This window comes from Cnephaeus nilssonii (assembly GCF_951640355.1).
Source record: "Cnephaeus nilssonii genome assembly, chromosome: 14".
Taxonomy (NCBI): Eukaryota; Metazoa; Chordata; class Mammalia; order Chiroptera; family Vespertilionidae; genus Cnephaeus; species Cnephaeus nilssonii.
Window position 1 is genome coordinate 24,858,417 of NC_137085.1, and position 23,043 is coordinate 24,881,459.

At 40.2% G+C, this 23,043-nt stretch overlaps 1 protein-coding gene across 1 annotated transcript in view; it reads right to left on the bottom strand.

Annotated features, from left to right (window-relative positions):
• The window catches only part of TMEFF1 (transmembrane protein with EGF like and two follistatin like domains 1), a 77,129-nt gene that overhangs the window by 9,805 nt on the left and 44,281 nt on the right, over positions 1 to 23,043 (bottom strand). The window contains exons 6-7 of the mRNA XM_079790639.1: positions 12,024 to 12,172; positions 10,138 to 10,203 (exon numbers count right to left, since the gene is read on the bottom strand). Coding sequence (XP_079646765.1) covers positions 10,138 to 10,203; positions 12,024 to 12,172 — 215 coding nt within the window. The remainder of the gene's footprint in view (positions 1 to 10,137; positions 10,204 to 12,023; positions 12,173 to 23,043) is intronic.

Genomic DNA, 23,043 nt, shown 5'->3' on the forward strand with positions numbered 1-23,043 from the left:
AAACTGAGGCCAAGGAACACTGGAAAGGCAGAAAGTTATGGGATTCTGAAATTTTAAGGTAAAAGGTTTGTTTTTGGAATAAACACTAACAAGCATACTGATTTTTTTCAAATGAAAATAGTTTTGCTATTCTTTTTCTACAGCATTTTTAGTATATGTTAACGTAAAAAATTTCAAATAATATAGAGGACAAAAGATATTTAATCACCTGAGATCCCCCTATCCACAGAAAACTTTTGTAAACATGCTGATGAACAGCTGTTCAGACTTAGGTATACTGATTTGAACTAAACTGAGCTGAAGTGAAGAAAATGGAAGTGTGCTGAGTAATTCCACTGTCAGAAATGGGAAAAGGGTCAGGAAGGAAAAACAGAAAGAGGCAGGACAGATGAAGACATAGGGACCCAGTCTTCAAGATCAATCATATTCATTCATTCATACTCTCTATCCATCCCTCTCTCTTTTTTATTTTTTAACCAGGAAATGACACCTTTAACCTTTTGCACTCGGATGTCGAGTGTGACTCGACACGGTTAGCATTAGAATAAAGGAATCGAGAAAAAAGCGAGTGCAAAGGGTTAATTTTCAGTGAACTGCTACATCATGGGGAGTTTTTAAAGTTTTACATATGTCTCCTTTTTCACCCCCCCAACAGATCCACTGCCCCCCCCCCCGCCCACCATTCCCACTCCCAAGGGCAAGCCCCCACCACCCCAGTGTCTGTGTCCATAGGTTATGCTAATATGCATGCATACAAGTCCTTTGGTTGACTGCGCCTGCCATTTGTCTCTGGATCTATTTTCATCAGTTTACGTTGATCATTATATCCCACATATGAGTGAGATCATGTGATATTTATCTTTCTCTGACTGGCTTATTTCACTTAGCAGAATCTATCCATCCCTCTCTATCCTTCTCTAGCCCTCTCTATCCCTATCTCTCTCTCTCTCTCTCTCTCTCTCTCTCTCTCTCTCTCTCTCTCTCTCTCTCTCATATACTTACATACACATACTCATTCACAAAGCCACACATTTTGGAATGGATTTTTGTACTTTTTTCTGGCACATTAATTCTCAACTCTATGGACCCAGAGTTCCCCAATGTGTACAGGCCTGTCAATTTCCTATTTCCTGCCGTTTCTTTTGACAGTTCCAGCTTACAGATTCTGTGTATTATTAGCTGCGTGACCTTGAGCATACTGCTCTCTCTAAGCTTGACATTGCATAACTGCAAAATCAGAATCATAATAGGGCCTATACATCATGTGGTTTCAAGGACTACATGAGATAATTACTGCATGTACAAGACTCTAAAACAACCAGCTAGCAGCCCATGTACCAGCAAAGGCTTATCTCCCCCAAATACAAATAAAGGTGCTAATATAATTTGAAGAATGTTAATGGAAACAAAAGGAAGGAGCAAAATAGGAGGCTGTGTGTGTGTGTGTGTGTGTGTGTGTGTGTGTGTGTGTGTGTGTATGACAAGGGGAAGAGCAAGAGAGAAGTGGGAAAAGAAGTGCCAACTGCAGAAAAAACTGAGAACTAAAAATGTAGATTTTTCTGAAGATCAAAATCTATACTAATAAAAGGGTAATATGCTAATTAGATCAGGTCGACTGGCCATCTTCCAGACATCCAACTTCTTTCTGGACAAAGCCATGGTGTTGGGGGCCGAGGCAGAGGCAGTTAGGGGCGATCAGGCCAGCAGGGGAGAGCAGTTAGGGGCGAGATCAGGCTGGCAGGGGGTTAGGGGTGATCAGGCTAGCAGGGGAGGGCAGTTGGGGGCAACTAGGCCAGCAGGGGAGGGCCATTGGGGGCAACCAGGCCAGCAGGGGAGGGCAGTTGGGGGCATTAGGCAGGCAGGCAGGTGAGTGGTTAGGAGCCAGTGGTCCTGGATTGCGAGAAGGTGCAGACCGGGCTAAGGGACACACTGCCCCCCTGTGCACGAATTTCGTGCACTGGGCCTCTAGTTTACATATAAAAGGAAAAAATTTTAATGATGATCAAGCTCAATGATAGGATAACTAAAGCCGAGAGGTTATGTCATCCCTAACAAGACCAAATTGATGCCTTTTAACCTCAAAATTCATGTATTTACATTGTACTAAATTATGCCTAGAAAAAGAACTACACTAGAATTTAAGAAGCCCAACATATAAATTCTCAATTTTAAGGACATCTCTGCTGTTTTGTGACTTTGGTCTCACTTTCTCTAACAGAGTTAAATGAGATCAGCATTGTCCAACAGGAGTGGAATACAAGACATGTAATTTTTATTTCCTTAGTAGCCATATTTTTAGGAAGTAAAAACAGGTAAATTAATTTTAATCATATATTTTATTTAACCTGATATATCAAATAAATATCATTTCAACCAATAATCAACATTTATTGTAAAACTGGTATTTTCCACTCTTTTTTTCTTAAATTAATCTTCAAAACCCAGGAAGCCCTTTGCACTCACAATTCCTCAATTCCCCCAGCCACCGTTCAAGCACTCAGTAGCCACATGTGGCCAGTAGCTACCAGGCTGGACAGCAAAGAATAGATGACTTATTCATTTTTCATTTATTGATCATGTTCCACATGTCAGGCACTCTGCTAGGCATCCTATCTAATAAATGAGTAATATGCAAATTTACCATCACTCCAACACACAAGATGGCTGCCCCATGTGGTCAAAGATGACCGCCACCATGTGGACACAAGATGGCCGGCAGGGGAGGGCAATTGGGAGGAACCAGGCCTGCAAGGCAGGGCAGCTGTAGGCGATCAGGCCAGCAGGGAAGGGCAGTTGGGAGGGACCAGGCCTGCAGGAGAGGGCAGTTGGGGGTGACCAGGCCATCAGGGGAGGGCAGATAGGGTGACCAGGCCAGCAGGGTAGGGCGGTTAGGGGCAATTGGGCTGGCAGGGGAATAGTTAGGCATTGATCAGGCTGGCAGGGGAATGGTTAGGGGGTGATCAGGCTGGCAGGCCAGAAGCAGTTATGGGCAATCAGGCAGGCAGGCAGGGGAGCAGTTGGGATCCAGCAGTCCTGGATTGTGAGTGGGATTTCTGACTGCATATTTAGGCCCAATCCCACTGGTATTGGGCCTAAACGGGTAGTCGGACATCACTCGAGGGGTCCCAGATTGGAGAGGGTGCAGGCTGGGCTGAGGGACACTCCTTCCCGCCCCCGTGCATGAATTTCGTGCACTGGGCCTCTAGTGGGAGATAAAAAAATAAGACATATCCGGTCCTCAAAGGGCTCACAAGGTCTCCTCCAACTCCCAAACGGTCATTGTGCTGTGACGAAAGAAATCAAGCCCTCCTGTAGGCTGCTGAAATCCTGAGCACCCACTCGTCTACTACAATACTCATGATATTGTCGTATAACTATTTGGGGTTTTTAAATCAATTGCTACCATGAGACTGTGAGAGCCTTTGAGACCCTAGACGTTTGTGTTACTCATTTCTGTATAACTCTTAACACTTGGAAGGTAGTACTTTTCTTGCTCTGGTTTAAAACTACAAGTGCTATTCTACGTTTGAAATCAAGCCGTAAGTGGCGTAAGGGAAAAAGCACTGTCTCCCATAGCACTTATCACCTCGCACCTCTCAGAACATGGTACCTTCCTGGTATCACACACAAGGAAGTATGTAATGGGACCATAAAGACTGAGGTTATACACCAACCTATAATAATAATAAAGTCCTGTAAGGTGTATAACAATAGGACTGGATAGTCTAATGAGACTGTGATAATGTGCTAATCTACCATAAGAAAGTCCTATAAACAGCAGAAAATTTCAAGAATAATGCGGAGCTGAAAGCTAGCAGGATTCAGCTATATGAAAGCAATGAGAAAAAGTTAACTAATTTAAGAACAGGGTTTTGAGAAATGAACAGACAAAGTATGGCCCCAACAGCATTTACTGAACTAATTAATAAAAGAATGTGGCATCAAGCTCTAGACAAAGCGAAGCTGTATAAAACATGCACATGTCTAATAAAACTTTGAAGTCTGTGGCTGTCACAGAATCCAAATTCGGCATTCTGCTCAGTACCAATGCTATTCATTCCATTCTATTTACATACTATTTCTGTGCACAGCCATATGCTCAGCTAAGCTACACAAGATATTTATTGAAAGTATACATGGTCCCAGTCCTGAAAAAGTTTATAATCAATTTAGGAAATCAACATATACACACAAAAAGCTGAACAAGCTCCAGCTGGTTTTGCTCAGTGGATAGAGCATTGGCCCGTGGACTGAAGGGTCCTGGGTTTAATTCCAGTCAAGGGCACGAACATCAATTGCAGCTCAATCCCTGGCCCTGGTCGTGATGTGTGCAGGAGGCAACCAATTGATGTCTCTCTCACACATCAATGTTTCTCTCTCTCCCTTCCACTCTCTCAAAATCAGTGGAAAAATATCCTTGGGTGAGGATTAACAAACAAACAAAAAGCTGAAAATACAAGGGAAGAAGGAAGAGAAGTGTGGCTCAGTAACTGAAAGAGCATTGGTACTTAGATATGAAAGTGATGTATTATTAGTGACTCTTGAAAATTAAGAATTACAGGAGGCCAAGGTAGGGATGAGGGAAGTCTAGGAGAGCTGGAGACCTTGATCCAGGAGTCAGTCCAAGAGTGGACTTACAGAGGAATGGTGGAAACCAAAAGGAAGGTAGGACACAATTCTCAAGAACAAGTAATAGATGAACCTACAAAGATCTGTACATTCAGACTGGGGAAGGGTATAAGGCAAAGTTGGAAAAATAAGGTGAAGTCAAATTATGGAAAAACATGAACTACAAGTGAGAAATGTTTTCTTGATCATATGAAGAACAACACAATGAAAGCCGTGTTTTACATAAAAAATTAACCGAGTGGTTACCTAGGGCTGGTAGTTAAGGGGGATGGAGAGTAACTGCTAATGGGTGTGAGTTGTTTTCCGGGGGGGGGGGGGGGGTAATGAAAATGTTCTAAAATTAGATTATGTTGATGCTTGTACAACTCTGTAAATATAACGAGAACACAATGAACTGCACATTTTAAACAAGTGAACTTAATAGTATGTAAAGACTCAAAAAGCTCTGGGGAAAAAATAATTGGATACCAGCCTGGAAGATAAAGGGGCAAGAGAACTAGGAAGACCAATTAGGAGGTCACTACATAATAATAAATAAACTTGTGACAATGAAAAAGCTAAGCTAGAGCTTAGCAGTTGGAATAGATATTAGAGAAGCGGAAAAATAGATATGGCTTGAAGTTGCTTTGGAAAGTAAATGAGCTAAAAAACTCAGATCTGGAATGGTCCCTGGAGGCTCTCTGGTCTGATGAAGGAATCCCTTTAGTTAATAACCCTAAAAACCTGTTTTTACCTACATACTTCCAGAGGTTAGAAACTCAACTTGACACAGTTAATTTCAATATTACCAAATTTTCTTATGTTAAATAAAATCTCTCTTCCTTGAACTTTGTGTAGATTTCCCCCATGTCTATTCACCCACTAACTCATTGCCCACCAATTATTTTTCTTAAGGTCAAACTTCCCCAGTCCAATCCTTTAGATAGTTTGATACAACCATCTGTAAGCGTGGTGCCCAGCCCTGGCCGGGGTGGCTCAGTTGGTTGGAACATCATCCCATACACCGAACGATTGTGGGTTTGATTCCTGGTCAGGGCAATGCCCAGGTTGTGGGTTTGATCCCCAGTCGGGGTGTGTGCAGGAAGTAACCGGTCAATGTGTTTCTCTCTCTCTCCCTCTCTCTCCCTCCCTCGCTCCCTCCCTCCTCTCTCTCCTCTCTCTTCTTCTCTCTCCTCTCTCTCTCCCCACCCCTCCGTTCCTCTCTCTCTCAAATCAATAAAAATATATCCTTGGGTGAAGGTTAGAAAAAAAAAATTTTAAAGAAAGACCAAGGCTAGACAACAAATTTTGCCAAGATGATAGCTGATGGTAGATTACCTATTTGGAAGGAAATTAAGAAAGCAAGCAAGGGGAGCAGAACAGAATTCTGGAATAGCTGTGATAGAAGATAAACAATGCCAGGGTTTAGGGTCAGAGAGGCCTTGCTCTGTCATTCTACACAAGCCACAAAATCTCACAGTTTCAGCTTTTTCATCTACAAAATGAGGACAACATGATGTAATGAGGATTAAATAATAACACAAACATGTGAAAGCACTCGGCACATAGTAGGGTATTCAATTGACAATTGCTGAATGGTGAATGCCCTACGGATGTTCCTCATGAATCATTAAACATGCTATAGATAGGAAGACCTCTGAGCACAGTCAGGCCACCAACAAGGAAACTAGAAAGCAAAAGTATTAACAATTCCCATAATAACATCAATAATAAATTCAGTGATATGGCATTTAATATTCAGAGAAATCCTAGGCGGTAGATATTAATACCACTTTATAGATGTGATGATTGAGGTGCCGAGAAATCAGGCCACGCAGCCTTTAAGTGAGAACCAAATCTGACCCGTGAGCACAAGAGCTTTACCGTAACACTATTATGTCACAAGCTACCCTGGGAGGGGTGTAGGGAATGGACGAATGCAGCATGTCCAAGCACCTGCTCTCTAGGCCAACTAAATTAATAACTTCAAAAAGGAAAAATTAAAAAGGCTGTAAAGATGCCATAAAGCAGGGGCAGAAGCAGAGCCTCGCACAGCAAGAACTGGGCAGAGAATGGTCCTGTCTAAACAATGTCCTCAGGCAAGTGGTGACAGGCAGGCTCCAGGAATCACAGCTGCAGCCACTGGTGTCTGAACAATGTTTTGTGTGTCTGCACCACACAAAGTGTTACTTGGTCACCCAGCGGCTCCTCCCACCCAGAAACAAATCCTCCACCAGCAGCAGTGTTTTCAAATACAAAGGAGAGTATGGTTCTAAGTGACCATGATGTAAGAAAACCCAGCGCCACATGGCTTATCTGCAAAGGCATGTCCCTCTGGCTATCCGTCCTGGCCCATCAATAAACAACCCAAACCAAGCACAAGGAGTTGTATTAACAACCAAGACATGCATTTTGAAGGTCAACTGCTGAAGCCACGACTACAACAAAACTGTATCAGTAAGTCTAGGGCTCATTATTTCTACAAATCCCCAATTAAAAGAGCCAATATGCCCTTTCTTTCTTCCCCTATACTACCTTGCACCTCAAGCTTCATCACTAACATCTCTCTCTGTATATCCTTCCCTAACCCCAGTCTTCCTGAACCCCATCAAAGAATTTTCTACCTAGGTAAAAACGCCTACCTACCCTCCAACACCTCCCACTCTTTCATTTCTAAATCTACTATTTTTCACACCAACCTTGACTCTTCCTGTCCTAGCTTTTCCACTCTGTCCAGTGAAACACCTTTTCTAATGTGAATAAACGCATCCACCTTCTCATTCCCTTAGAAAATATTCCTTTCATCTCCCTGACATACCAAGATCACATTACTTTCTAAAACACCTTTCCTCCCACCTTCCCCTACGGTCACCTCTAGATCAGCATTCCATCCTCTCTCCCAACACCCTTCCTCTCTTAGGGGTCTGTGCTGTCCACCTACACATCCTTCTAACCATCCTCATCATGACTCTCCACAACGCACACCCTCAGACTTCCTTCAAGGTGATTTTAGCAACTGGCTCAGTCTTATCTTTAGATGAGGCAAAATTTTTCAAAACCATTGGTTTTTAGAAAAAGAGAGAGAGGAAGGGAGAGGGATAGAGACATAGAAACATCAATGAGAGAGAAACATCATCGATCAGCTGCCTCTTGCATACCCCCTACTGGGGATTGAGCCCGCAACATGGACATGTGTCCTGACTGGGAATCGAACCATGACCTCTTGGTTCCTAGGTTGACACTCAACCACTGACTGAGCCATACTGGCAGGGCCAAAACCATTTTTAAAAGGTAATATCAAAAGAGCTGTATTAGAGCCCTAACCGGTTTGGCTCAGTGGATAGAGCGTCAGCCTGTGGACTCAAGGGTCCCAGGTTCGATTCCGGTCAAGGGCACGTACCTTGGTTGCGGGCACATCCCCAGTGGGGAGTGTGCAGGAGGCAGCTGATTGATGTTTCTCTCTCATCAATGTTTCTAACTCTCTATCCCTCTCCCTTCCTCTCTGTAAAAAATCAATAAAATATATTTTTAAAAAAAGAGCTGTATTAGAATATATAAACAACAGTCACCAAGCAATGGAATATTTCTCTGGTATTGCTGGTCAGCAGGCAAGGAGACTACTGAGAGAAAGAGGTCATAGGTAGGGTGAGGGTGAGGGTGAGAGTGAGGGTGAGGGTGAGGATGAGGTATAGCTCAGGAAAGAAGTAAAAATGTCTTGGTAATAAAAAAGTGTTGTGGTTCAATTTTAGACTGTATGAAAATATCTTTTGATAAAAAATGGCCTCATTAAAATGTCATACGCCTCAAAGGAACTTCCTGGGTAGATGGAATTATTATAGATTGTGATAAAGTACAGTGTACATGGGGTGTATCCATTTGTCAAAATTGATAGCTAACATTTGTGTATCTCAGTGCATGTAAATTATACCTCAAAAAAACAACAGTAAAATAAGAATAATGACAATCAAGTGAATGGGATTATAAAGTCAAAACAAGAATGACAATGCTGATCACCTGTTGAAGATGAGTATTGGGTACATTATACTATTCTGTTTTCATATGTTTGATATTTTCTATAATCAAGTTTTTAAAATGCCACATACCCATCCATCTCCCACACACCTCATGCTCGACCATCATATCCTTGATGCCTTCAACATCTACAAGGAAGCTTCTAACACTGCAATTTCAATGGTTACCGACGGTTTTTCAACAGGCCAAGAAAAGCACCAATTCAGCCTGCATGCTGGACATTCAAACGCTCCATTTCATGAGCACTCTCCTCCAGGAGCTCAACTTAAAAGACCTTTCTTGCTGAGAGCTGTCTTACAATTTTTCCAGCTGCTTCCTTTGGTTCTCTGGATATAACCTCATTCAGCTTTTATGTTCCTATTGGGCCTTTCCCAAGAGTAGTTGTGAGAATAAAAATGAAATAATGGATATGAAAATGAGAAGTAAAAGAGCACTGCACGTGAGGTCAAGGGAACCGGAACCCAGCCTCTGCTCAGACCTTTACTGCATGTAAGACTTTGTACAGATAAATCCTACAGCTGCTTTGAGCTGCATCCATTCTTTGACAAGTATGGAACAGACACTCTACTAAATGTCAGGAATACGAACATGAACATGATAGATACAGCCTCCTGTCCTCACTGAACTCATAGCCTAGAGGGAGATACAGATGAGTAAAAAGGCAACTATAATTAGAGTAGGTTATGTGCTTGGATAGGGGAGTATATGAGACAGGCACCTAATCTAGATTTAAGGGTGAAGGAATACTTCCCAAATGGAAATGACTTTTAAGCTGAGCCTGAAATGATGAATAATAGGCAAAGAAGAGTTCCAGGTAGAGGGAACAAGGCTGAAAGACCTGTGTACAGAGGGCAAGTGTTAATAGTAGGTTCTACAGAAGTAAAGAGGATATAAAAAGCAAATATGAGGGATCTTTCCATATAATTTCCTAGAACTGCATGTAAGTCTATAATTATCATAATAAAAAATTTAAAAAACATATGTGAGAGTATTCTGTACATTGAGAAGCGCTTTAACTATTTCATTAAATATTATAACTAACTAGAGGCCCAGTGCACAACATTTTTGCACTGGGGATGGGGGGGGGGGGTCCCTCAGCCCAGCCTGCGCTCTCTCACAGCTCTCACAGTCCGGGACCCCTCGCTCCTTACCACCTGCCTGCTCACTGCTCCTTACCGCTCCGCTCGCTGCTCCTTAGCACTGCCACAGAGGCGGGAGAGGCTCCCGCCACCACTGCTGCACTTGCCAGCCATGAGCCCAGCTTCTAGCTGAGCATATGCCCCCTGGTGGTCAGTGCGCATCATAGCAACCGGTTGTTCTGGTCGTTCCACCGTAACAGTTGCTTAGGCTTTTATTATATAGATAATCACTGCAGAATGTATATTGCTTAACAGAGAGCCAGGTTGGAAAGGTCATTATAATAGACAGAATTACTAAGGACAGCTAGTGATCACATTTCAATAGTTGGCCAAAATTTTAAAAATCATGATTCAGTACCTTTCACATCTGGTCGATATGGTAGCCCATCATCTTTCTTTCCCAACAAACTAGTGTCGTCTGTGTCTGTAAGAGAAAACAGTTTTCAAATTAAGATACAGATGATGTTTAAGTCACATCAGGTAACTCCCAAATATTACAAATGCTCCAGGTCCTTCCCAACTCTGTCCACTATCCCGCTCACATTCCCCACCATTCTCTTGATCTATTGTGGCATTTCTGCCTCAGGCCTCGGGCCCCTCAGATGTATACACACTCTGCAGGCGAACAGTCTGATTTCATTTAGACTGCACCTCAAATGTCTTCGCCTTAAAAAGTCTTCCTCAGGCAAACTAAAATAATGCACACCCTGAAGAAAAAGGATTAATCCTTTCTCCAAGGGACAATGGTTTCAAGATTTACCTTCTACCACAGTTTCCCTGGAAACATATCAGATTAAGATAAATATAGAATCTCAGCTTGTTCTCAGACATTTTTACTATAAAAATGACCCCGGACAGTGCACTGTATTTAGACTGGGAAGGCTGTAAATGAATCGTAAGTACCCGCTGGGAAGCACAAGCTGAAGCTTCCTGTACACAGAGGGGGAGGAAAGGGAAGATACAGTTAGGTGTGGATGGAAATATTATACAGGGGACCAAAATAAAAGTTAAGGGCCAACTACTCCAAAAGATTCTAAATCTGCATGAATTTCATTTAACAAAATTCTTAAGCTTGGCCAACCGCTCTGAATTTGAAATTCCAGATAGTATCATCAACCATGCTCCCGTTCTTCTGGGGGGAAAAAAAAAAGATTTTTTTTTCTCCAAGCTCTTCTTTCAGCCTAGGCTCTAAATGCCACCCCAAGAACGAAAGACAAACCAAACTACTTCCTTGAGACCAAAGCTAAGTGGACTATCTACCTACCTATCAGCAAATGGTTTCCTCTACCATGCCCCCCACTGAAATCCTCAGATGAGTTTCTTGGGTATCATTTGGTAGCTTAGACCAGAAGTATTGCACATAGTTGTGCAGTATTACACAAATAATTTGGTACCAATATAAAGTACCAAATTTTGGCTTACATTTTTTTCCCCTTAGATCAGTTAAAAACATATCCCTTTAATAAGTCCAAAAAAGGAAGGAGGTAGGGGAGGGTGGTTAGACCTAAGAAGCAAGAACAATGTACAATGCTAGTCCATGAGCATGTGCCTGGACCTCGTGTGTTACTAGGAAATAATACATTATCCTAGCCCTTGTGCATTGTACTGAGGAAAGAAGGTTTGAAAACATCTGTCTTCAGGGCCTGAGTAACTCTAGTAGGGATAGAAAACAAAAACTCATTCTTAGTTGCGATTATGGCTTCTAAACTATGACAAAAAGCAAGAAGGGCAAAAAGAATTTTTACTGAAGGTAATTATTTTTCCTTACATTCTATAACTTCACACCATAAGTTCTAATGGTACATAATATGTAGGGCCAAAAGCTACAGAAAGAGTGTGGAAACAAAGTAAACTATTATGCTCTAGAGAAAAAGAAGAAGAAAAGATGGCACTATTTAGTTTTACTCTAATTAAGATACTAGTAAGTTGATTAATTCTTAATCAGCTATAATCATTATAAATTTAAGACAACCTTTAAGAACTATGAACGTATCTAGAAATCCATGTTAAAGTCAGCTTCGTAACTAAATAACCAAAAAGCATAGTTTGTGTCTTCAGAAGATACAAATAAGTGAGAAAAAAGATCTAAAATAGTAATATAATAAAGAAATTTAAAAGCATAAAAAAAGAAAATAAAGCATGGAGTTCTCATTTTACAAATTTGGAACACTATCAAAGTGTACAAATAAGATGAAAGACATACAAATTAAAGAAAAGATTATGGATAAGCAGAATGAATATTACCTGTGCAATGACCAAGATGCCTTATGTCAATTTGCTCTTGCTTTATACAAGATGCTTCTCGAACAAAACAAGGATTGTTATAGGAACTCCCATCAGAAGCACACACAGGGTTAAAACTGTATCCACTGCAGTCTATATTACATACACACCTGTAGGAAAAGACAAAAATTACCTATATTTTACAACAAATGTATTTCACAAGGCTGCAACCTCAAAGAAGAGAAACTCTCGGTGTTCAGTGGACACTAAGTTATATAGGTAGATGTACAGATTTTGAGGACTTCCATTTTATGTTTTATATCTATTACTTATTTTTAAAAATAGATGTTTATTTTCTTTCCTTTAAAATATGTTTATTGATTTTAGAGAGAGAGGAAAAGAGAGGGAGAGAAAAAAACATTGATGTGAGACAGAAACATCGATTGGCTGCCTCCTGCACGCCGCCTACTGGGGATCAAGCCTGCAACCTGGGCATGTGCCCTGACTGGGAATCAAACCAGCTACCCTTTGGTGCATAGGACAACCTTCAACCAACTGAGCCACACGACCAGGGCTATATCTATTATTTTTAAAAACTGTCTGTTATTGGGTGAGGAAGGTATACTATTATTACTTCTTTTTTACAGATCAGTAAACTAAGATTTGGAGGAAGAATCTGGACACAGATCTGGTAATTAAGTGGGCTAGGATTTAGATTCATGACTTTTAAGTCATAATTCTGTGTCCTTTCTAGGATACCATGTTGCTTTCCAATGGATGCTGATGACATTTGACATCTCCTGCTTATTGTATCTAGATATGAAAATTCTAGAGAAACCACTGGAATATTAATTTTAGGATGAGGTTATCGCTAAATTCTTGCCTGAAAGAAATTATTAGCTGAGGATTCACTTTGCTTAAACCAGTCAGGGACTTAAAACAACATGTTGATGTCTGCTACAGAAAGCAGACTACAGAGCAAAAGGGATTATTTGAAAGGAAGATGGTCCCTCCATAATAATAAAAAAATTTCATTCATCTGGAAGATATAATAATTCTAAACATTTTTAAATAACCTCAAAATCTATAAAGCAAAAATTGATAAAACCACAATGAGAAATAGCCAAATCCACCATAGCAAATCTTAATATGCCTCTCTCTATAGTCATATATCAAGCAGACATCAGTAAAACTAAAATATCTACAGGTACAAGACATGATGCTGGGATTTTCTTTAAACTACTTCCCCCCCAAAATGTGGGGAGGTAAAAATAGATGAAACAAAACTGGACTTTTTGAAGCTGAGTGATGGACATATGAGAAGGGGTTATGCTCTACTATTTTTTCTCCTTTTCTATATGCTTGAAATTTTTCTTATCCCTGGTAAATTAAAGACCTATATTTGAAAGGCAAAGTTACAGAAGACCTAAACCAATAAGAGACCAGTAAATTTAACTTTGAAATGAAGAATGTCCCATAAAGAGAACAAACAAAAAAATATACAGCCCAATAACAAAACGAATAATCATTATCTAGAATATATAAACAAAAATCTACTTTTAAAAGATATATAACTTAATGGGTAAGAAGTGGGCAAAGCCATAAATAGAAATAAATAGGAATGATAGAAGAAGCTTATAGGAAAAATATATATGAAAAGATGTTCAACTGTTAAATAATCAGGAAAATGCAATTAAAACCACAATGAAACAGATACTATCACATTCACTAAAAAGGCAAAAACTAAGAACAAGAACAATACCAACTGTTGACAAGGATGAGGAGCAAAGGGAATTTTCTTGCTCTAGTGGAGGGAGAGCTTACTGGTACAACCACTTCGGAAAACAGGCATTACTGTGAAAAGCTACACGTGCAAAAGCCCAACAACTTCCTATTAGGACTATCTCTCACACATGTGCACCAGGAGAATTGGGTGAGAATGTTCACAGCAGCATTATTCATGAGAACAAATATCAGAAACAATCCAGATGTCCACCAACAGTAAACCAGACTATAAAAGGATGTGGTATAGTCAAGCAAATGAATTCAATAAGCAGTGAAAAATGAATGAACTACTTCTGCATACATTAACATGAATGGATCCCAAAAACATAACGTTGAGCAAAAGAAGGTACATGTAGTATGATTCCAGTTATACAAAATTCAAAATCAATCAAAAGCCAAATAATATATTATAATGAGACTTACCACATGTGGTAAAACTGAAAAGTAAGCAAAGGCACGATTTCCACAAGATGCAGTATAGCAGGTTTTGTTTTCATTGGATTTATTCCATTACTCAATTTCTAACTTCTTGGTGGGAGAAAGACGCAATTAGAGAGGGATTTGTGGGGGGCAGCTCTGAAGTATTAATAATATTATATTTCTGGCTTGGGAGACAGCATTCACAAAAGTTTGTTTCATTTTTGTGCATTAAACCAAATGTGTAAATTTTCACCCACTTTTGAATAAATGCTCTATTTCACAATTTTAAAATTAAGGCACCAGAAAACAATTAAAAATTCATAAGAAGAATATTTACTAACTTCAGTCGAGATGGCTTTTACATTTTTAAAGGGTGGAGAGGGGGGGACATGTAACAGAGACCATATGTGGCCTGCAAGGTGTAAAATATTCACCCTCTGGCCTTTCACAGAAAAACTTGGCTGACCCAGGTTTAGGACAAAATTGGGATGGCAGTAAAATAGAAATGGTGGGCCATGGAAGAAAGCATTACAGAACTGTTTCAGGATTATGAAGAGGCTCATCAACAAAGTCAAGATACCATTTCAACCCAGAAACAAGTGACTCAGCTGTGGGCCCTGTCGCTCAATCAGGACCTGCCTTGGTCAAGTGTCTGACAGTCAGGCCGCTCAATGGGACGGCACCACTGCATGGAAGACCAGGAACTGCGAGAACAAACCATCGCTGCTGCTTTCCATGGCACACAAGGAGAGAAAAGGAAATTACCAGCTCCAGGGGAGTCCAGCTCAAAAATGAGCAGCGGAGGAAACTATTACACTCCAGGGGACACTGATACAACTGATCACAGCAATTGCAGGTGTTTGCAGACAGGAAACAGCCGCAGAGGGCAGGATACCCAAAGCATAGGAGTGTGCAGTGAAGTGGAAAGAAATCACGTTAGTAAATATGACAAATTCAAAACATTTAACAACCATTTACTCTGCACCTACCGTGAGGGTATAGTCACATGTGCCTCATTTAATCCTGACTACAACAACTTATGAACAGAAAAACTGAAATGAAGAAAGTTAAAAAGTCTAAGATCATAAACGAACGAGTGGCTGAAATGGTGCTCTTTCTACTAATTACAGCTGTTACATAAAACAGATATCTCAGCATAGAAACTGACAAATGAAAGGAGGCAAGTACATAGTTATTTTCACATTTACATCATGAAAAATATTGTCACTAAACTGGCCTCGCTTTTCTCTCAAACACACCAAGGACACTCCTACACCAGGGCTTCCCCTTTCCCTGAAATACTTTTCCCACGATAAAAACCCTCAGCAAAATGGGCATAGATGGATCATACCTCAACATAATAAAAGCCTTATATGACAAACCTACAGCCAACATCATACTCAATGGGCAAAACTAAACCCATTTCACCTAAGAACAGGAATGACACAGGGATGCCCCCTTTCACCACTCCTATTCGACATAGTTCTGGAAGTGCTAGCCATAGCAATTAGACAAGAAGAAGAAATAAAAGGCATCCAAATTGGAAAAGAATATGTAAAACTGTCATTATTTGCAGATGACATGATACTGTACATAGAAAACCCTGAAGACTCCATCAAAAAATTATTAGGCTTAATAAATGAATTCGGCAATGTAGCAGGATACAAAATTAATGCCAAGAAATCTATGGCACTTTCATAAACCAGTGGTCGGCAAACTGCGGCTCGTGAGCCACATGCGGCTCTTTGGCCCCTTGAGTGTGGCTCTTCCACAAAATACCACGTGTGGGCGCGCACGTACAGTGCGATTGAAACTTCGTGGCCCATGCGCCGAAGTTGGGTTTTGGCTCTAAAAAGAAATTTCAATCGTTGTACTGTTGACATTTGGCTCTGTTGACTAATGAGTTTGCCGACCACTGTCATACACCAATAGTGAACTTACAGAAAGAGAGATTTTAAAAAATCCCATTTACCATCACACCAAAAAAATTAAGATACCTAGGAATAAACTTCACTAAGGAGGTAAAAGACCTATATGCCGAAAACTACAGGACACTGAAAAAAGAGATGGAGGAAGACATAAACAGATGGAAGAACATACTGTGTTCATGGATTGGTAGAATCAACATCATTAAAATGTCCTTACTACCCAAAGCAATCTATAGATTCAATGCACTCCCCATTAAAATACCAATGGCATATTTCACAGACCTAGAAAGAACTCTCCAAAAATTCATCTGGAATAAAAAAAGACTGCGAATAGCCACAGCAATCCTGAGAAAGAAGAACAAAGTAGGAGGGCTCTCAATAGCAGATATCAAGCTATATTACAAAGCCACTTTTCTCAAACCTGCCTGGTACTGGCACAAGAACAGACATATAGACCAATGGAATAGAATAGAGAACCCAGAAATCGACCCAAACCACTATGCTCAATTAATATTTGACAAAGGAGGCAAGAACATATAATGGAATCAAGACAGTCTCTTCACACCCTAGCTGGTTTGGCTCAGTGGGTAAAGCGTCGAACTTCTGACTGAGGGGTCCCAGGTTCGATTCCGGCCAAAGGCACATGCCTGGATTGCGGGCTCGATCCCCAGTGTGGGGCGTGCAGGAGGCAGCCAGTCGGTGATTCTCTCTCATCATTGATGTTTCTATCTCTCCCTCTCCCTTCCTCTTTGAAGTCTATATATATATATTCTTTTTTTTAAAGACAATCTCTTCAATAAATGGTGTTAGGAAAATTGGATAGATACATGCAAAAAAATGAAACTAGAACACCAACTTACACCATACACAAAAATAAACTCAAAATGGATAAAGGACTTAAACCTAAGATGGGAAACCATAAAAATATTAGAGGACTCCACAGGCAGCAAAATCTCAGACATATGCCGAAGCAATATCTTCGCCAATACAGCTCCTAGAGCAATGGAAACTAAAGAGAAAATAAACAAATGGGACTACATCAAAATAAAAAGCTTCTGAAGTACAGCAAAAGAAACCATCAACAAAACAACAAGAAAGCCCACTGCATAGGAGAACATATTTGCCAATGTTATCACCGATAAGGGTTTAATCTCCAACATTTACAGGGAACTCATACAACTTAACAAAAGGAAGATAAACAACCCAAATGGGCAACAGACCTAAATAGACACTTTTCGAAAGAGGACATAAGGATGGCCAAGAGACTTATGAAAACATGCTCAAAGTCACTAATCATCTGAGAGATGCAAATCAAAACAACAATGCGGTACCATCTCACACCTGTCAGAATGGCTATTATCAACAAGTCAACAAATGACAAGTGCTGGCGAGGATGCGGAGAAAAAGGAACCCTCGTGCACTGCTGGTGGGAAAGCAGACTGGTGCAGCCACTGTGGAGAACAGTGTGGAGTTTCCTCAAAAAATAAAAATGGAACTCCCATTTGACCCAGTGATCCCACTTGTAGGAATATATCCCAAGAAACTAGAAACACCAATCAGAAAGGATATATGCACCCCCATGTTCATAGCAGCACAATTCAGCCTAAGTTCCCATCAGCAGATGAGTGGATCAAAAAACTCTGGTACATCTACACAATGGAATACTACGCTGCAGTAAAAAAAGAAGGAATTCTTACCATTTGCAACAGCATGGATGGAACTGGAGAGCATTATGCTAAGTGAAATAAGCCAGTTGGAGAAAGATAAATATCACATGATCTCACTCATTTGTGGAATATAATGAACAACATAGACTGATGAACAAAAACAGATCCAGAGACAGAGAAGCATCGATCAGACCATTGAACCTCAGAGGAAAGGAAGGTAGGGGACGGTGGGGGTAAGGAGGAGAGATCAACCAAAGGACTTGTATGCATGCATATAAGCCTAACCAATAGACACAGACACCAGGGGGGTGAGGGCATGAGTGAGGGCGGGGGGGGAATGGGAGGATAAAGACACATATGTAATACCTTAATCAATAAAGAAAAAAAAGAAAATAAATAAATAAGTAAACAAACAAACATTTAAAAAAAAATACTTTTCCCTCAAACATCCACCTAGCTCAATCCTTCACTTCCTTCAAGTTTTTCCTCAAATTCTAAAAGAATGGCTAAAAATTAAATCCATTTAAGAAGTTAGAAAATTAGTAATGAAATAAATCCAATGAAAACAAAAACGGGAAATATAGATGACATAGTTATGAATATATAAATACAGGTATAAAACTATAGATATATATCTTAGCAGAAATATAAAACAAAGTTACAAAAGAAGAAGATCAATACAGCCAAAAGTTGGTCCTTTGAAAAGACTGTCAAATTGACAAAGCAGGATGGGGGGGAAAAAAGAAAGAAAAAAATATTAGGAATAAAAAAGATGACAGACTCAATGGGAATTATGATTAATATTAAGTTATTATAAACGACTGTGTTAGCAAGTTTGAAAACAAGTGAAATTAATAACTTTAAAAATATTAACTATCAAATTTTACCAAAATGAAATAGAAGCTGAATGATACTATAATCATGAAAGAAATTAAATCAGTTGTTTTTTTAGAAAAATCCCTTAAAGACAGCATCAAATCCAGGTGTTTTTAAAAAGAAAATCCATGAACACATTAATTCCAAACATTCAAGAAAGAGATAATTCTATTATTACACAAAGCCATCCAGAGACTAGAAAGAACACTCCCTACTTTATTTTATAAAGCCATATAACCTTAAACAAAGTACAGGTTATAACTCATTGAATAAAAATGAATAAGAGAAAATCTCATCCTTACAGCAGATAGAATACCAACTAATAATGCACAGGCATAAAAAAGATACTATAATCATAAAGCAAGAATAGGATGTTATACAAAAGGTGCACCATGAGAACAAAAATGTGCTTTGGGAAATTAAAAATGATAGCAAAAACAAAAAGCTCAAAAAAGTACTGGAAGATAAAGCTGAAGAAACCTCTCAGTAAGCACAGCAAAAGTATTTTTAAATAGGAAATAGGAGAGAAAAGAGAAAGGACTAATCTAGGATGTCCAACATCCAAATAACAGACATATCAGAAATAGAAAAGAGAGGCAAGAAAATCATCAAAGAATACACTGGAAGATTTCACAAGTCCGAAGTCTCTAAGTTTCTAGGAAAGGGCATAACGTTGTGAAATTTCTTGACACTGGGGACCAAAAGAAGATGGTCTGAGAGAGAAAGCAAATCATATACAAAGGGTCAGGAATCGGAATGGCTTCGGACTTCAACAGCAACACTGGGTGCTAGAAGACAACAGAGCAATGCTTTCACAATTCTGAGGGAAAATGACCTCCCAGCTAGAACCATGCACTTGCTGAGTTACAGTATTAGCTGTAGGTGAAAAACATTTCCAAATATCTTGTACCTTTTCTCAAGAAGCTACAGAAGGATAAAATGAGAGAGTAAAACCAAGAAGTTCAAGGCAAGAATTACCAAAAAAACACACAAACAAACAAATAAACAAAAACAGACAGAGTATACTATATAGGGGTGACATAAAGGAATTTATAGGATGATACTTGTGGTATAACAAAAAATATACTCGGTTTTCGTCCCCTGTTCCTGGCTCAGAGCTCCTAAACATCTTTTCTTAGTGATAGCAGAGTCTCTTGTATGCTAAGGAGATGACTCATAGCTCTTTCCTGAGTTCTGATAATCATTTGAGTCATTTTAGCAAATTATCAAATGTAGGGGAGGTCTCCAAATTAATAGTATGCTGGGCAGAAGTGCAAGAGACCTCATTTGTCACTAGTGTCTAATATGGAGACAGTCTCATGGGTCTGAGCCCTTCACCTGCGGGGTCTATGCTAACTCCAAGTGGAGAATGTCAGAACTGAAATGAAATTAATTATAGGACATGCAGTTTGTACAGAATTGGAGAATTGATTGTTGTTGGAAAGACACTCATTAAAGGAAGACCCTGAGAAGACACCTACATACATGATGGAAAGGGCAACCAGTCCACACTGAAATACTTGCCCTCTGTAGCTCTGTAGACAGTCGTGTGGCTGGCTTCCAATTCCAAGACACCTAATGCCACTGGGTCCTCTTTTGAGCTAGAGGACAGAATGCCCAGGTAACCCTGGTCCAGAGTCTGATCTGTATTTAACTCGTCTTGACCATGTGGTGGTGAAGTTCCTAGACTCCCCTCCATGAACCAAATGAGCGCACTCATTTAACCCATACTCCTGAGAGCTGGAAGTCGGCCATGGTGCGATAAGAAGGAGAAAACACACAACAGCCCACTCTCTGAAGGTGTTTCTGCCAGTCATCCATACCTGGTGACGCTGGAATCCTGACAGGTGTCTCAACTATAAAGAGCCCTATGTTCCCGTGACTCACTCATGGTCTTGCCCATCAAATTCCTAAGAAGGGAATCTTGTAAACTCTCAGGAAGCTGAAAGCCAGCTCTGACCCAAAGACTGTTCCATGAACCTTCAGCAAGCCTTCATGTGCAAGTGGCCATATGGCCCTTGCTTTTCCATGGCTGGGTTAATGCTTGGCACTGGTAACCCGGCAATGTTCCATTTTGTACTCAAGGTGTTAATAGGTGTAGTATTCTTTAACTTGTGTATTTTAAACATGTCTGTATGCAATGTGGATTTTACAAGAGAAGTTTTAAATAAAGCATAGACCAGTATGTATAGTGTACTGTCATTAGCTTGAAAAAAGAGAAGACGCACATATTTGCTTGTACATGCATAAAATCTCTGGGAGATTAAATTAGAAACAGGTTGCAGTGACTGCCTCTAGCACAGACAACTGGGAGGCTGGAAAAACGGACCTGCTGGTGTAAGGTCTCTTCAAGTTTTTGAATTCCTAACATTGCGAATTTCATGAAGGCATACATAAAGAAATGCTTCAATGACTTCTATGAGTTAGCTCTGTGATTGTGGCAAGTCACAACTCCTCGCCTCTAAAATAGGGATAATACCTCATAACACTGGTGAAAGAATCAAATAAGCTTTGGGGAAAAGTCCTTTGAAGTCATCAAATACGATGCACATCTGAAAGGTATTATTATTATTGAAAAATATCTATCCTTCCCTTTCCTTTCTCCTTACTCTACATAGAAAGTGCCATTCCTTCTCGACAGGGTAAGTTTATTTTAGCAGGTGAGAAAACAATGGCTTAAAATAATTCACGTGAAGTTATTCAGACTTAACAAATACCTAATGAAACCTCTGACAGGCTCAGCACAATACTAGTCTCTTTCACACATTTTAGTAAATGCTTCAAAGGACCCTGTGTGCAGCTCTGAGTGCATAATGAAGCCCTAGTGTGAACTGCCACGTGTTCACTAAAGACCTATGGAGGGCCCCTACCTCAAGGCAAATTCATCCAATAGAGAAATCAGCAAGACAAAGCCCCTGTCCTCAGGGAGCCCACAATCTGCTAGTGTTCCCAGCAGTATAGTAAGTGCTACCCAGAGGTTGTTTCTCAAGACCAAGGAGGAGCACTGAATAAAGTCGCCTAACTCACAGGGCCTGGGGGACAGAGCAAGGGGTGCTGACTTCAGACCCAAGTCACGCTTCATCCACGTCTAGAAGGAAGAGTAGAAACAAGTACAAAAAACGGGGATGGGACTCCAGACAAAAGAAATAACAGAGACAAAGTAGTATCAAGGGGAACAGCATTCGGAAAACAGAGCAAGAGGTCATGGGGATACGGTGTTTTGCATTTTAAAAACAAACCTCTCAAAGGAAACCTTTCCTGCAGCTGTGGAGAGCTCCGGGGACTATTTCTGGACAAAGGAGACTGTCTGCTAACATCCAACTTACACTTTATATAAAGTAAAGTTTGGTAGTGTTTATTTCCTGTTATCAGAAGGAAAAGAGCAGCATACAGTTAATTTTCTTTTTTTAAATATATTTTATTGATTTTTTTACAGAGAGGAAGGGAGAGGGATAGAAAGTTAGAAACTTCGATGAGAGAGAACCATCGATCAGCTGCCTCCTGCACACCCCCTACTGGGGACGTGCCTGCAACCAAGGTACATGCCCTTGACTGGAATCGAACCTGGGACCCTTCAGTCTGCAGGCCGATGCTCTATCCACTGAGCCAAACCAGTTAGGGCTATTTTTCTATTACAATCTAAGGGGCCACCATAGGAATTTGTTAAATGTAAATAGTTTTAAAAGTCTACTATTCCATGCACCCAGAGTAAGGCAATGTTCAATGATGAAAATTATAGTTATCTTTCATTAGGAGGAAATAAGAATAGATGAGCAGATAATGGTAGAAAATTTACTTCTTTGTTTCTTTTTTAAAAAAGCATATATGGTTTCCAGAAACAAGGGCAGAATGGAGGACACAGATGTATATAAAGCATTCCTCTCTGTATGTGAACAAGGGAAAAGATTTCATTGCACCTCCTGACAGAGAGAGACTCGATCAGATTGTGATACTGACCAGCAATCTGCATCAAAAACAGAACATGGCACCCAAAAATGACAGCGATGTCCAGCAGGTGGGTGAACTGCTTACCAAGGCTGTCAGTCATGCTGCACACATCCATGATTCTCTGAGCAACTCTGAGCTCTTCCATCACTCAAGGGCAAAAAGGGAAACAGCCTCTCCAAAGAGACTGACATCAAAGAGGCAGAAGAGCGGGAACTATTTCCATAAAGCACATCACAGACAAGTTCAAAGAAATAATTTGAGGATTTTTATGACTCACCTGCACTGACATTACGCCTGATGAATCTACAGATTGCTCAAACCATTCGTGGGCAGGGATTTAGGTCAGGTGTTTAAAAGACACTGATGTGAAGGAGTTCTATGATTACCTGGCCCACTGTCCAGATAATGGCTGATGGT